The sequence below is a fragment of the Panthera pardus genome, unplaced genomic scaffold (assembly GCF_024362965.1).
Source record: "Panthera pardus isolate Hobbes unplaced genomic scaffold, ASM2436296v1 HiC_scaffold_24, whole genome shotgun sequence".
NCBI lineage: Eukaryota > Metazoa > Chordata > Mammalia > Carnivora > Felidae > Panthera > Panthera pardus.
The window spans coordinates 41,735,843-41,752,445 of record NW_026526810.1 but is presented as its reverse complement, the minus strand read 5'-3'; the positions used below and the strand labels follow the sequence as shown (position 1 = coordinate 41,752,445).

Sequence of the window (16,603 nt, the reverse complement as noted above, 5' to 3'; positions counted from 1 at the left end):
GTGAACCACATGGTAAGCATAAAGAAAAAACCTATTATAGATACACAAAAGATAATGAAAGGAAAAAACTAATCATAACACTAAAGAAAGTCATTAAAGCACAGAGAAAAAGAGTGAAAGAAGAAAAAAGGAACAAACAGGAAATACAAAACCAGCTGGAAAGCAATTAACAAAATGACAATAAGTACATACCTATCAATAATTACTTTAAATGTTGGGAATGCAGGCTGGTGCAGCCACTCTGGAAAACAGTATGGAGGTTCCTCAAAAAACTAAAAATAGAACTACCCGACGACCCAGCAATTGCACTACTAGGCATTTATCCACGGGATACAGGTGTGCTGTTTCAAAGGGACACATGCACCCCCATGTTTATAGCAGTACTATCAACAATAGCCAAAGTATGGAAAGAGACCAAATGTCCATCGATGGATGAATGGATAAAGAAGATGTGGTATATATATATACCATGGAGTATTACTCAGCAATCAAAAAGAATGAAATCTTGCCATTTGCAACCATGTGGATGGAACTGGAGGGTATTATGCTAAGTGAAATTAGTCAGAGAAAGACAAAAATCATATGACTTCACTCATATTAGGACTTTAAGAGACAAAATAGATGAACATAAGGGAAGGGAAGCAAAAATAATATAAAAACAGGGAGGGAGACAAAACAAAAGAGACTCGTAAATATGGAGAACAAACTGAGGGTTACAGGAGGGGTTGTGGGAGGAGGGATGGGCTAAATGGGTAAGGGGCACTAAGGAATCTATTCCTGAAATCATTGTTGCACTATATGCTAACTAATTTGGATGTAAATTTAAAAAATAAATAAATAAAACAAGTTAAAATTTAAAAAATTACTTTGGGGCACCTGGGTGGCTCAGTCGGTTGAGCAACCAACTTCAGCTCAGGTCATGATCTCATGGTTTGTGAGTTTGAGCCCTGCGTCGGGCTCTGTGCTGACAGCTCAGAGCCTGGAGCCTGCTTCTGATTCTGTGTCTTCCTTCCTTTCTGCCCCTCCCCCACTCATGCTCTGTCTCTGTCTCAGAAATAAATAAACATTAAAAATAAAATAAAATAAAATAAATATAAAAAAATTACTTTAAATGTAAATTCTCGAATCAAAAGACACAGAGAAGCTGAGTGGACTTAAAAAAACAAGACTCATCTATATACTGCTTAAAAGAAACTCTGCAGAAGTAAGGACACACCTAGACTGAAAGGGAAGAGATTAAATAAATATTCCATATAATAAAAATGAAGAGAAAATTGGTGTAACTATACTTATACCAGAAAAAACAGACTTTACAACAAAGACTATAAAAGACAAAGGGCATTACCTGTTGAAAAAGCAGTCAACCCAACCCAGGATATAAAAATTATATTTGTGCACCCAACATAAGAGCACCTACATATAAAACAAATATTAGCAGATCTAAAGGAAGAAATTGTCTGCATCAATAATTGTAGTGTCCTTTAACACCCTACTTACATCAATGGATAGATCATCCAGATAGAACATCAATAAGGAAACATTGGCCTAAACCACACATTAGACCAGATGGACTTAATAGCTAAATACAGAATATTTAATCCCAAAGCAGCAGAATACTCATGTTTCTCAAGTGCACATGAAACATTCTCCAGGATAGATCACATGTTAGGCCACAAAACAAGTCTCAATAGATTTAATAAGACCGAAATCCTATCAAGCATCTTTTCTGATCACAATGGCATGAAACTAAAAAAAATTACAAGCAGAAAACTAAAAAAAAAAAAAAAATCACAACTATGTAGAAATTAAACAACATTCTACTGAACAATCAATGGGTCAACAAAAAAAAATCAAAGAGGAAATCAGAAAATACCTTGAGACAAATGAAAATGTAACTATAACAATTCACAATCCATGGGATGCAGCAAAAAATGTTCTAATAGGGAAGTTCATAATGATACAAGCTTACCTCAAGAAACAAGGAAAATCTCAAATAAACTAACTTTACATCTCAAAGAACTAGGAAAGAATAAATAAAGCCCAAAGTTAGTAGAAAGAAAAAAATAAGAAAGATCACAGCATAAATAAATGAAATAGAAACTAAAAATAAAATTTAAAAATCAATGAAACTAAGAGTTGGTTCTTTGAAAGGATAAACAAATTTGACAAACCTTTAGCTAGACTTACCAAAAAGAGAAGGCTCAAGTTAGTAAAACTAGCAAGAGAGGTTATAGCTGGTACTAGAGAAATACAAAGGATCATAAGAGACTTCTATGGACAATTATTTGCCAATGAACTGGACAACATAGAAGACATGGATACATTCTTAGAAACAGATAATCTTCCAAGACAGAATCAATGAAGAAATAGAAAATTGGGATAGACAAATTACCAGTAAGGAGGTTGAATCAGTAATCAAAAACCTCTCAACAAACAAAAGCTCAGGACCAGATGCTTCACCAGTGAATTCTACAAAACATTCAAAGATTCGATACCTATCCTCAAACTTTTCCAAAAACGCTTAAGAGGAGGGAATGCTTCTAAACTCATTTTACAAGGCTCTAATACCAAAACCAGGTAAGAATGCCACAAAAAAAGAAAATTACAGGCCAATATCCCTGATGAATATAGACACAAAAATTCTCAATTAAATATTAGCAAACTAAATTCAACAATACATTAAAAGGATCATACACTATAATCACTGACCTTATGGAACCCTGCCTTAGACTGTTGTAACAGGATACCATAATATGGGTGACTTAAACAACAAATATTTCCTACAGTTCTGAAGGCTGGGGAGTCCAAAATCAAGGTGCTCATGGATTCAGTGTCTGGTGAGAAGGCCCTTTTCCAGTTTGTACCTTCTTGCTATAATCCTAACATGGTGAAAAAAGTGATCATCTCTCCTGTATCTCTTCTTATAAGGGCACTAATCCCATTCATGAGGGCTCCACCTGCACAACCTAATTACCTCCCAAAGGCCCCACCTCCAAATACCATCACACTGGGGATTAGGGTTTCAACATATGAATTTTGCCAGGGGTGTCACATTCAGTCCCTACCAAATCCTTATGGTAGAAAGAACCAACTGAAAGCCTCTGAATATGATTTCCCTGGCTAAAACAGTAAATGAGAAGCAATTTAAGCAAAGAACTGCAGACATTAATGCCATCTTTAAAGATTTTAAGGGTGTGGGCAGCCTCTATATCCCCACTGAATTCACCTCTCTGGGCCTGGCAAAATTTAAATGGAAAGAGTTCTAGAGAAAAATGGATGGTGATGGTTACACAACAGTGTGAATGTACTTAATGCCACTGAATTGTACACATAAAACCTGTAAAAATAATGAATTTCATGCTATGTATTTTTTATTACACATAAAAAACAAACTAGATGGATTGTGGCAGAAAGAATGAACTATCTCAATTGCAGCTATTCTGGATGCTGTATCCTTGTTCTTTCTTTCTTTTTTTTTTTTAAGACAGCTTTATTGAGATAGAATTATTATAAAGTTCACTATTTTATAGTGTACAATTCCGTGTCTTTAGTATATTGACAAAGTTGTCACTGATCACCACTATCTAGTTCCAACACATTTTCATCACTTTGAAAAGAAACCCCATATCCTGGCAGCCACTAATCTTTGTTTCTCTCCATTTGCCTGTTCTAGACATGTCATATAAATGGAATTACAATATAGGGTCTCTTGTGACCATCTTCTTTCATGTTTTTCCAAGTTTATTCATGTTGTACCGTGTATCACTATTTCATTAATTATGGCTGAGTAATATTCTACTGTGTGGAAATATAATTTGTTATCCATCCATTGATAGACATTTGTGTAATTTCTACTTTTTTAGTTATTATAATAATGAAGCTATGAACATTCATGTATAAATTTTTGTGTGGACATGTTTTCACTTCTCTTGGATATATACCTAGAAGTAAAATTACTGGGTCATAAGGTAACACTGCTTAACTTTTTGAGGAATTGCCAAATTGTTCCACAGCAACTGAAGTTTTACATTCCCATCAGCAGTGGATCAGTGTTTCAATTTCTCCACATCCTTGCTAACACTTATTATTTTTCCATCTTTTTTGTTTGTATGTCAAGTGGGTATCTCATTGTGACCTTCATTTAAATAGCTGCAATATCTTTATTAGAAAAAAAATTAACTCATTCTCTGCCGCTTGGTATGTAAATGCTAAACTGACAATGCCATCATTCTCAGGAATATCAAAAGCAGTTCAATTTAATTTGATGCTACATATATGGGTTTATCATTCCTTGGATATAACAGGATCATATATTCTTGCCCATTGTCATATGACTTGACTCTGTACCCTGTATGAAGTCTGTGTCCCTGCCCTTGACTCTGGGCTTGACTATGTGATGTGCTTGCTATAAACCAAAAGAATATGACAAGGCTTGACATTTGCCACAGTTGAGCAGAAGCTTACAATTCCAAGTTTCCTCTGTCTCTCAGTCCTATATTGTCATATCCCAGAAAGGGGATGCTCCTTGAGCCTGGGTTCCATGATGAGAAAACTCATGCAAGAGAATCCAAGCAAAGCTAAACCTATCACATAGTAAATACTTGGTAGATGAATTAAAATTTTCATGTGTATTTTTAAGTTAGCAAGAACACCATGGGGGAGGGGAAGGAAAAAAAAAAAAGTTAAAGAGGGAGGGAGCCAAACCATAAGAGACTCTTAAAAACAGAATAAACTGAGGGTTGATGGGAGGTGGGAGGGAGGGGAAAGGGGGTGATAGTATTGAGGAGGGCACCTCTTGGGATGAGCACTGGGTGCTGTATGGAAACCAATTTGACAATAAATTTCATATTAAAAAATAAATAAAAAATAAAATAAAATTATCATGTGTACTTTTATGTGCATAGAGGAAAAACAGTCACAAAAGCTCACACTAAACTGTTGGAGGGACAGATTAAATCAGTATATGCATCAATAATTTTCACTTTTCATTTTGTTCATTTCTGTATCGTTTGAATTTTTAATGAACATGTACTATTTTTGTAATTTTTTCTTCACTCTTTTTAAAAAAAATTACCCATGCTGGCCTCCATTCAACATAGATAGCTTAGATTAAGTTATAATAAATTTACTTTTAAAGAAAAAGAAACTAACAATAAAAGAGTTGCTTTAAATAAAGCATTTTGTACATGTGATTACATTGATAGCTCTCAATGAAAATACAAGCTTAAGATTAGAATAAAAATTATTAGTTCTTAGTGATTTCAAAAAATTCTTTACATACATAAGTAATAGATTCATAACAAATTAATTCCACCTTTACCACCATTATTAATGTAAATTTGCTTATGTTAAACAGATCCTGTGTCATATCTGCCATCTTATATAACACTATCTTCTCTAAAACCCCACCTTGCTCTGGGCTACCCCAATTCTCAATTTATTCCTCCATTCTGCCTGGGGCTGAAAGACTGCTCAAGTATATTAAACCAGGCTAATTGTAGGCTACTTGAGGCACATTCTGCCTAAGGTAGTTAACTTGATCCACTTCATCTATAAACAGTGCTATAAACATCATTCTCAGCTATTTTAAAAATATAAAGGATCTTCCCATGATTCTGTATATGCTGCATTCCCAGAAAAATTAACCTCAACTAGGAAACAAAATACTCCTTAAGACATTCATTTTCGTCTTTAAAAAAATTACTAGGGTCACCTGGGTAGCTCAGTTGGTTAAGTGTCTAACTCTTGGTTTTGGTTCAGGTCATGATCTCACAGTTAGTGAGTTTGAGCCCTATGTCAGGCTCTGTGCTGACAGCGCAGAGCCTGCTTGGGATTCTCTCTCTCCCTCTCTCTCTCTCTCTGTCCCTCCCCCACTCACACACACCATGCATGCTCTTTCTCTCTCTCAAAATAAATAAATATACTTAAGACAATACTAATCTGTCTTGGTTAAAAGACGTAAGATGGCAAATAAAAGTAAACACAAAAATCGACAATGTTTGTTTTAAAATCATGGCCTATGATTTATTTATGTTTAAAATAGATTTGAGAAGTTCTTACTACATTATTTATAGTCAGTGTATAATTTCAATAGAACTTTAAACAATTGCAGTTCAATTCCATGTAGTATTAACTTTTCTTCTCTTCTGATTCTTGTGTCAATTTCAACTTTTCTTTAAATTCCACCTTATCTCGGTAGTACTGTTCAAATATTGGTTGATAAATATACATTCCTCCAGCAATTCCAAGGATGCTAGCAAAAAGCAGTTGTGGAAGAGTCAATCTCCCAAACATTTTTCAACAAATGTATTCAGTGCTTCTGCCACACAGTGGTTTTGAAAAATTATACTCCACATCCAGGAAAGATCTTCAGATCTGCGTACAAAAAAAAATGGGAAGCAAAGCAATAACTTAGCACAGCATCCTTGAAAAGGTTCTATGTCTCTACCTTGTTCCAGAGTGAATAGTATTTTCATCATAATATGTACATATCACTTGATTTAACTAAAGCACGAATAGAAATATATAGGGAGTATGGCAAATGAGGGTTGGGGATGGTGTGAGACAAAGCTAAATCCTATTACAGCATATTCTCCATAGTTTTAAATGGATAATTTTTAAAATGGCAAAAGTGAGGGGGCGGAGAGAGACATACTGTTTACACCTTCACATACTACATGAAGCTAACTACTGTAACAAACAGCTCCCAGAAGTTGAAAGTGACTGTCAATCCAATCTGAAGTAGAAGAAAGAGAATTGTTACTTTTCATTATTGCCCCCCCCTTTTTAAACTATTTTATGGGTTTTGGTAGTATGTGTGATTAAAAACAATTTTTAAAAACAGGCTAAAAGATTTTGTGAGTTCCCTTTGATGCTTTAGAAGGTACAAGTAGACATCAAACATAAATAATTTCCATCCACTTTTGATAAAAATATAAAGGAGATCTGGCTGGGTTTACTTTTAAAAGCTGAGGAGTTAAAACTCCACTATTTCTCAGAAAATTATACCTGAGAACACCTTAGTTTCTGGAGAAAACATGTTTATGAAAAAAGAAAGCAAAGTAAAAGATTTTCATGTTTTCTGATAGCAATCTTTCACCGTCACCTAGACCAGCCCCCGAGGTTACAAAAATTAGTGGCAGAACCGGTACTAGAAACCAGGTTGTCCTTAATATCGCTAAAATGGAGAAGAAATCTAAATAAATGACAGCTTACGAAGCATGCTATGGTTAATCGCCTGCTGAATGTAACAGAAAAAAAAAAAAAAAAGCAAGTCAGCTGTTTGGAAGATAAACCACACCAAATAGGGAGATTCCCTCTTTTGCCGCTAGCTTGCTAAGTGACCCTACCCAAGTCATTTAACCTTTCCGAACCTCATTTCCCACATCTGTACATCAGCTTAAATCATCCTACCCTACCCACTTGGTTCGACAGTTACTGAGCGACCACCCAAATAGTGAAATGTCACGCAAACACGTTTACTATTATCTTTACCACCAAAACGTCCCGAACGCGCGGCCGTGGCTTCGCTGACCCCGCCTCCTGCCTGCCCCAGGGCAAGGGAGCTCCAGCTCCTTCCAGCAGCTTCCGGAAGAGAAACCTGGGCTCAGAGACCTAGAAGCCAAGTCCCGGCAGCAATCTCACGAGAAGGAGAAGCCAAAGGAAAAACGCAGGCGAGCTCACGACAAAGCTTACCCGCGCCAGACAAACGTGCAACATTCCGAAGCAAAGACAAACTTCGCAGGCCGGCGTGAGGAGGCTGCCTTTTCCCAGGTATCTCCGCGCCTGCGAGCTACGGCTGCTGCAGTGGCCAAACTTAATGAGCGGAAGAGCAACGCGCGTTACTTCTGGGTCCTTCTTCCGAGGGACTGAGGTGTCAGGGGATCCTCAGTAGGTATCGAAATAGGTGCAGGATGGAGCAAGAAGGTGGCAACGGCCGACTCTTTTTCCGCGGTCTGCAGAACCGCTCCCACGAGAAGATGAAGCTGCGAAAGAGAAAGTCAACTTTGTACCTCAGCCCCCCGAATAGCTCCGAGCGCAGCGGAGGTGAGTGATGGGGTGCGGGCGCGGAGCTCCGAGGCAGTGGCGGGAAGCCGCGGACCCTGAGCTAGGGCTCCATCTGCTGGGTAGGGTTGCCAAGAAATCGTGCGATCGAGACCGGATTCTCGATCCCTGCCTCTTGCAGGGTGCTTTTCTGCATCAGTTAATTCTGCCGCCGCCGGCCGTGTGGAGTGAATTTACATGACGTTGCCACCCCCATTTTAGAAAGGGGGTACCCAGTCCGGGAGTTACCTGAGGTTTCGTAGCCGCGGAGGGGTTGATTCCTGGATGGGGTGAGACCAGCTCTGACTCCTAACCCATTTATTTTTCCCACCGCCCCCTCTGTCTTCTCTTTGGTATGTCGTGATGATGTTGACAGGAGAAAAATCACCCCAGCAAGTGGATTTTTGATATGTCGGAGGGGGGTTTTAATATAAAGATGGACTTCTCATTCATTCAGTAAATATTTGAGCGCATTATATATACCAAGCACGGTATAAGTGGCTGAAAAGAATGCCGCGTTTCTCTTCTGGAAACCTGAGACCAAGAAAGGGGAGAATCATTTTGCTAAATGAAGAAGGAGGGTTGTGACGCGGGGAAAGGGAGAGGCAGCTGGACAAATAGTTGAACTTTTAGGGATTCAAGATCACCTGTCCAAGGGCCAGTTCTGTGTACTGTTTATTCTCCCCAGTCCACAGAGTAAAAGGGTTTTTTCACAAGGTATGCTTTCAGCAGATATATTTCAGTCGGGAGGTTTCTTTAAGTGTTTCTGAAAGATGAAAGTTGAGATGGGGCATGTATGTTGTGTTGAATGTACCAATTGTCTGGAAAATGTTTAAATGTGATTCCTGGAAAAGAAAGGAGAGTGGCAGGAACCTAGAATGATAGCAAAAGACTCAAAATGGATTAGAGTGCAAACACAAATGCTCAGGAGGCCAGACAGGCACGTCTAAATAAGTTAAAGCACCTTATATTTCAGAACCAGCCAGTTGCTGCCATTTGAGCTCTGCATCAGTTCTTAGTTTTGAAATGCTACAATATAGATTTTAATATAAAATAGGATTTTAAAATGTTGGCAACTAGGTTCACATTAAAAAACAACAAAAAACCCCCAAAAACTCTGTATTCAGCCTGCAGACTGCCCACTTGTGGTAAAGAGCAGGGCTTTGGATGCAGCAGATAGACCTGTGTTGAGTCCTGTTTAGTCATTTACAACCTTTTTGACTTTGGACGAGACAGTTTAACGTCTTAGTCTCAATTTCCTAGGTAAAACAGGACCAATATCTACTTTTTAGCATAGTTTGGAGGGAGGATTAAACGAGGTAAGGCGTGTGAAGGAATGAACTCAGCACCTTGCATAAACATCAATAAAGGCTATTTAAAAACATACAAAGGACCATTTGATATGCCACTGTTTGACATATATAGAAGAGTTGCTCCTTAGTACTTTGTTAGCTGGTTTCTTTCATTAGATACCCATATAGCCTCAGGCTTTAGTTAACCCAGTCTCTTTTTCAGTATTTATCTTACTATTCTCTTTATACAGTTAGTTCCAAGAAAGATGAAAGGAGTGGCAATTACCCAATGGTGAGACTCTGGCCCTTGTATAACTTTCAGCCCAGTTCTGTTTTGACGGGAGAGGCCAGAGTGTAGAGAGGCCAGAGTTCTCTACGGTGACTTAACAGAATCTAAGCAAGGGGCCAACCAGAGCATTAGTTCTGCAAGTGGAACTTGCCTGACTTTTATGCCACAATTACCTGTTTTGTTTTGTTTTTCAGATCTTCTTGGTGAAAACATTTATCTGGTCTTGTTTACTATAACATTACGAATATGTAACTGTTTTTTAGTCCAGACAAGTTTTGTTCCAGATGAATATTGGCAGTCTCTTGAAGTTGCACATCACATGGTTTTCAAATATCCTTTGTAGTTTCTTTCCTATATTACGAATGTATATTCATCTTCGAAATTGTGTTAGCTTCTATTATGTATTTTTAGTCGATTTTCCATATATTCTCTAAGTAATTTTAACTTATCGAAGTATACCATTATTTTACACTAATATTTCTTCTATATCTTTCTTTGATGTTAATATACTTGACTCAGCCTTTAACTAGCATGTATTCCCATAGTGCTCAGTACTGTGGAGGATGTAGATGAAGTAAAAAAGCACATTCCCATCTTGAAGAAGTTATGAGTTTAATTGGTCGATTCTATTTTTAGTTTGAAAAACCAGTATAAAATGCTGTGTTTTTAAGCTTCTTTGTCAAAAAAAGAGCTTTATGCATAGAAATGAAAATAGGTTTTGTTTCAGTGCTATTTAACATTAGTCCTTAATATTACTAATTATGGTTATTTGACCTGGGAATGGACAGAACGATTGAGGGGTTACACTTATCCCTTAATCTTTGCAAGCATTTACAAGATTCTACATCTTTTGGGGAAAGATAGTGTTCAGCTGCTGGTAAGTTTAAATAAAAGTAATCAAAACAGTTATTAAATGTAGACTTACTCCATCCTTTTAAAAAGGCTAACAATCTATATTAACTAACTGATAGTAATTAAAAGTAGATTTATTCTACCCTTTTTAAAAGGCTAATGTATTTTAACCAAATGATAGTGGTATCAGAATATTTGTTTTTAGAAAGATACTGCTAAACTCTGACCATATCTAGGAAGCCCACAGTTCCAAAGACGTACTGTGATGTGTAACTCTTCATTACATGCTAAAACACAAAACCGAGCATGGAAGTGTCCTCCTTCAAGGAATCCTGTTAAGATATGCAGACTTTGAGGATGACTACATTGTATATTCATTATTTGGACTTTAGAAGTATTCTTCCTTCATGAAAGAATCACATGACAGCCGTGTTGTAGCTAGTTTTTTTTTTTTTTTTTAATTTGCCAGCAGAAGACCATGTTATAGGAGCTTATGAAGACTAAATACATATAAACCTACTCAGGATTTAGTGTTGAAATTAAAACCTAGGGAAAATTAATTTCACAAGAATTTGATGATATACACAATCATTGTGCTATGTATGTAGTAATTAGGCAGCAGTAGTAAGTTAGATTGTAATTACCAAATCATAAATTTCTGGGGTCATTTGCCAAGAGAGGGTACAAAAGAAGAACTAATGGTGCCAAAGATTCTCTAAACTAATTTTCCTTTAAGCTGTCATCAGGTTAGACTCAGAAGTTTGGGACTTCCCCATTTTCTGTTAGGGAAGTGGCCCAGAATTCCAAAGGTAATCCAAATCCTGAGGGGTTTTTGGAGCCTGGAAAGAAAGACACATGGAAGGATCATGGCGAAGGAGAATTTACAGCAGTTGCAGAGTTTCTCCCATTGATACATGCAGAAGTTAGGAGCTGTGAATTCTCTTCTCCTGTCAGGGCTTCTAGATTGTGTAGGATAACTATAAACTCTGGAAACACAGGCATATACATATTAAGGATATCTTATATGCCAAGAAGTAGGTTATATTATGAATGAAGGAGTCTTCAAGATAGAAAACTTCCTATTCCTTCAGAACCAATACACTTTCCTCAACATGTAGCTGACCCACCTGGCCATTTTGTGATTTAAAGTAAGCCTCCTATAGTCCCCATCCCCACCCTGCTGTGTTCCCCAAAACCTCTGTCCTATCTGGAACTTGACCAGGTGGAGAAACATTAAGATGCTATCACTTGGTCACTCATACTGTCATAATTGATTATTTTAAACATAGATTACATAATTTTGAAACTAGAAGTGGTCAGAGAAGTAAGGTAAATAGACCAAGGTCACAGCATGTCAAAAGCAGAGCTAGGAGAGTCAGGGTTGCTCAGTTGAGCGTCCAACTTTGGCACAAGTCACGATCTTGTGGTTTGTGGGTTCGAGCCCCGTGTCAGGCTCTGTGCTGACAGATCAGAGCCTGGAACCTGCTTCAGATTCTGTGTCTTGCTCTCTCTGCCCCTCTCCTGCTCGTGCTCTTTCTCTCTCTCTCTCAAAAATAAACATTAAAAAAAATTTTTTTTAAAGCAGAGCTAAAACTAAATCCTAGGTCTACTTATTCACAGCCTAATGCTCTTACCAGATAGCTTCTCTCCAAACTGCATAAAGTGTGTATACAGAATTAGGAATGGCTTAGAATTGCACTAATATGGTAGCCACTAGCCACATGTGTCTATTAAACACTTGAAATGTGGCTAATCCAAATTGAGAAGTGCTGTTAGTGTAAAATACATACTGGATATCAAAAAATAAGTATAAAATAAAAATGTAAAATATTTCTGCAATTTTTTATTTTGACGAAATGATAATATTTTAGATATATTGGGTTAAAATAACTAAAATTAATTTTACCTGTTTGGGATTTTTTTTTTTTTTACTTTTTAATTTGGCAACTATACACTTTTAAATTATGTGGCTCATGTTATATATAGTTCTGCTGGACAGCACTGGCTTAGCACATGTGAGAGGAAAGGGATATAGAAGGGAGACCTGAACAGGTTACCACACTGGGGGCTTTCAATAGTCAGAAGATGCACAAGGGCATTCGGCCTCTGGAGTTTAATGGAGGAATCAGGAATTTAAAGAACAGGAGAATGGTAAGCTGCTAACACAGTATCATACTCAAGGTTTACCCCTTGCATGTTCCTTCATACGCCCCATCCCACTACTTTTTATTTTCAAGGGCCATATGTAACTATTATTTAATTCTTCTCAGGTCCTTACTATAACCTAGAAAATTATGGTATCTTAAAAGTCTGGAGAGGGGGTTCTCTGTGCTGACAGCGTAGAGTCTGCCTGGGATCCTCTCTCTTCCTCTCTCTCTCTGCCCCTCCTCTGCTCTGTCTCTCAAAATAAGTAAACTTAAAAAAAGAAGAAAAATAAAATGTCTAAAAAAAAAAGTCTGGAGAGACTTCTAATAACTGAGAGTTTACATCTCCATTTGTGTTGTACTAAAAATCAACCTTCTTTTAAATTCAAGATTCCTACATGACAGCCATTCAAAAAGTTTTATTTATCCAGGATAAACGTCTCCAGTTTTAAGTATCATAATCAGATAATGTGCTTTAGACATCCTGTAATTTGTTAATATCTGTCTTAAAATGTAGGTCTCCAAACTGAATACATTATTAAAAGCTAGAGTAGGAGCACCTGGATGGCTCAGTCAGTTGAGCATCTGACTTCGACTCAGGTCATGATCTCACAGTTCGTGAGTTTGAGCCCTGCGTCAGGCTCTGTGCCGACAGCTCAGAGCCTGGAGCCTGCTTCAGATTCTGTGTCTCCCTCTTTCTCTGCCCCTCCCCCACTCACTCTGTGTCTCTCTCTCTCTCTCTCTCTCTCTCAAAAATAAACATTAAAAATTTTTTTGAAAAAAAATAGAAAGAAAGCTAGTGTAACTACTTCAGAATACAGTGTAACCATTAACTCCATAAATACTATACTTCTGTCAATGCACAAGGATTCTTTTAGTTTTAGTGACTTCCTCATATTGTTGGCTTATATTATTTGTAGCCAAATTGGCTTTTCACATGAACTACTTTCAGGCCTGAAAGATAAGACATAAGCATATAGATCTTTATGCAGAGTAAACAAGGTATGTACATAGATGTCTTTTGCTGTATTTTACAGGACACAGTTTAAGTGAAATTATGAAGTACAGCATACCTTTAAGACTTAAACATTAATTTACAGATTTTTTAATTTACAGATTATTGAAAAAGAAAAGGAACATAAAGTATTAGAAGCCACTGATACCTGATAGTAAAGCCACTCTAACTATAAAGTTAATAAAGACTGATCTAACAGAAATACAAATTTACATATATTTTTAGAAACACATCTTTTGAACAAACTAAGTTTAAAAAACCTGTTTTTAGGGGCACCTGGGTGGCTCAGTCAGTTGAGTGTCCGACTTCGGCTCAGGTCATGATCTCGTGGTCTGTGAGTTCAAGCCCCGTATCAGGTTCTGTGCTGACAGCTCAGAGCCTGGAGCCTGTTTCGGATTCTGTGTCTCCCTCTCTCTCTCTGCCCCTCCCCTGTTCATGCTCTGTCTCTCTGTCTCAAAAATAAATAAAACATTAAATTTTTTTTTAAAAACCTGTTTTTACATTTATTTATTTTTCAGAGGCAGAGCACGAGTTGGGGAGGGGCAGAGAGAGAAGGAGACACGGAATCTGAGGCAGGTTCCAGGCTCTGAGCAAGAGTTCAGCACAGAGCCTGACACAGGGCTTGAACCCATGAACCGTGAGATCATGACCTAAGCTGAAGTTGGACACTTAACCGACTGAGCCACCCAGGCACCCTTGAACAAACTAAGTTTAAATTGTGTTCTATCATTGTGTTATTTTGTTAATAATAACTGACATTGTTTTAAAACTCTCAAAGATGTCAATGTGTAGCATTAGAATTACTAACTGTAATTAAGTTATAGTACATTTATTCTTTAGTTTTACTCTTAAATTTACTTTTTTTTTAAAGTGTTCATTTATTATGAGAGAGAGAGAGTGTGAGCAATGGAGGGCCAGAGAGAGAATCCCAAGCAGCCTCTGGCTGTCAGCACGGAGCCTGATCCAGGGCTCAATCTCACGAACAGGGAGATCATAACCTGATCTGAAATCAAGAGTTAGATGCTTAACCCACTGAGCCACCCAGGCTCCCCTTAAATTACTTTTTAATGTCATCTGATTACTATGTTTCTATAACTGTGGAATACTTGTCCTTTTATGAAAAAAAAAAAGTAATTTTATCATCTTTATTGCAGGATGGGGAAGTAATGTAACTTAGTAGTTAAAAGCACAGGCTTTAGAAGTAGGCAGACTTGGGTTTGAATTCTGGTTTCCACACTAACTAGCTGTGCAGCCTTGGGAAAATTATTTAACCTCTCTGTACCTCAGTTTCCTCACTTATAAAGTAGTACCTATCTCACAGGGATTGTTAGCAGGACTGAATGAGCTGATACATATAAAGTACTTAGTATGATACCTAGTACACATTACTGTATATAGTTCATAAAAATTTAACAAAAACCACTAAATGTCCTTGTAAAATAGAATCTTAACACAATGAAATGTTTTGCTGGCTATCTAAATTAAAAGTAGTAGTGTTGTAATATATAAATTACAGAGCAAGAATGAGAATGATAAAACTACCTTGGGCATTTCCCTGAAAAATTAATATAATTTTTGTAAAAAAAAACAAAACTATTTTTGCAGAAGAATACTATATTGTCTATTTTTGTACTAAGAATGGCCTTTAATTGATAGTTGGATCAGTTTGTTGATTTCTTATGATAATTCAACATGAACCATTAAGATGTTTTTAATATCTTTTTTTTTTTTTTTTTAACTGTTGAAGATTTGGATTCCTAGACTTGCCCAAGCACTTCTGTCTGCTGTAGCAGACATCAGGCTTTATTCATTAATGAAGCAACTAGAAAATCAGCAAATGGCAAAATGGGTGGTAAGTCCTAAACACTTTAGAAACTATGTCACTTACTTCATTCCTACAGGCGTGAAACACATGGAAAAATATCAATTCTCAAAACAGCTTCAAAAGATAATTTATACAACTTTTTCGAGGTACTTCCATAATGAAGAATAACAAAATGCAAGTGGTGCATGCCATATATTTCCTTCTGATTGCACCTTGGGTGACAGAAGCCACTGATGCCCTCAAAATCTGTGAGAGGCTGAACCCTAGGAACAGCCTGTTTAAGGACCTTCACTCATCAAACCTGTCAGAGTCCTTGCCTCACCTTCCATAAAATTCAGTAGGAATTGCTAGAGGCACCTGGGTGGCTTGGTTGGTTGAACGTCAAACTTCGGCTCAGGTCATGATCTCGCAGTTTGTGGGTTCGAGCCCAGTCTTGGGCTCTGTGCTGACAGCTCAGAGCCTGGAGCCTGTTTCAGATTCTGTGTCTCCCTCTCTCTCTCCCCCTCCCCTGCATGCTCTCTCTCTCTCTGTCTCTCTCTCTCAAAAATAAATAAACATTAAAAAAAAAAAACTCTTAAAAAAAGAAAACTCAGTAGGAATTGCCTACCTCACAGATCACATCCACTGTTTACAGGCTTTGTTCACTACCTCTAGCTACCTGAGACTGAGCCTAAGAAGTACGTTTTCACTGAAGCATTCCTTCACCTCTAGCTAGAATGTTTGAAATAGACTCTGTAAGGGAGAGAATGTAGTGTAGAAAACTGTCTTTTGTCAGACTTTTTATTTCACAGTAGGGAGATTCCTGATCTCACACTCAGTCTTGGATTCAGCCATTCAGTGGTTCCCATTGAAACCATATTCTGAAGAGTGATTGGATTCTTTAATATTGTGGTTAACCTCACTTGGCTCTTTCCTAAATTAAATAAACTTATATGAGCCAGCTTAGAAATCTTACTGCCTTTTTAATCCTGTCTACTGGAAAATGTGTTCCAAGTTCCAAGTGACCAATCAATCAACACATTTCTGGAATATAATTTATTAAATATTTATTAATAAATATCAATAATTTAGTAATCATTAATAAGACATCTGCTGGTAGGGTGTTTGTTTGCCTTAAAAAGACAGATTGGAGTAGTGATTGAC

At 37.2% G+C, this 16,603-nt stretch overlaps 2 protein-coding genes across 4 annotated transcripts in view; one reads left to right on the top strand and one right to left on the bottom strand.

The window, feature by feature from the left end:
- Positions 1-5,998: 5,998 nt before the first annotated feature.
- PIGBOS1 (PIGB opposite strand 1) lies at positions 5,999-7,814 on the bottom strand. Of its 2 annotated transcripts, none has more exons than XM_019442054.1 (2): positions 7,696-7,814; positions 5,999-6,375 (listed from the first exon to the last, which is right to left on the bottom strand). In XM_019442054.1, the coding sequence occupies exon 2, from the start codon at positions 6,292-6,294 to the stop codon at positions 6,130-6,132; it is 165 nt and encodes a 54-aa protein (XP_019297599.1). In that variant the 5' UTR covers positions 6,295-6,375; positions 7,696-7,814; the 3' UTR covers positions 5,999-6,129. The 2 variants fall into 2 exon arrangements, with proteins under 2 accessions (XP_019297599.1, XP_019297600.1); XM_019442055.2 differs by having other exon boundaries at positions 7,495-7,701.
- Positions 7,815-7,913: 99 nt separating this feature from the next.
- PIGB (phosphatidylinositol glycan anchor biosynthesis class B) overlaps positions 7,914-16,603 on the top strand; it is a 40,801-nt gene continuing 32,111 nt past the window's right edge. Inside the window, exons 1-4 of one of the 2 annotated variants that reach the window (XM_053889046.1) lie at positions 7,914-8,046; positions 9,819-9,954; positions 10,384-10,501; positions 15,383-15,487. In XM_053889046.1, coding sequence (XP_053745021.1) covers positions 7,914-8,046; positions 9,819-9,954; positions 10,384-10,501; positions 15,383-15,487 — 492 coding nt within the window. The remainder of the gene's footprint in view (positions 8,047-9,818; positions 9,955-10,383; positions 10,502-15,382; positions 15,488-16,603) is intronic. The other variant, XM_019442050.2, reaches the window with a different exon arrangement.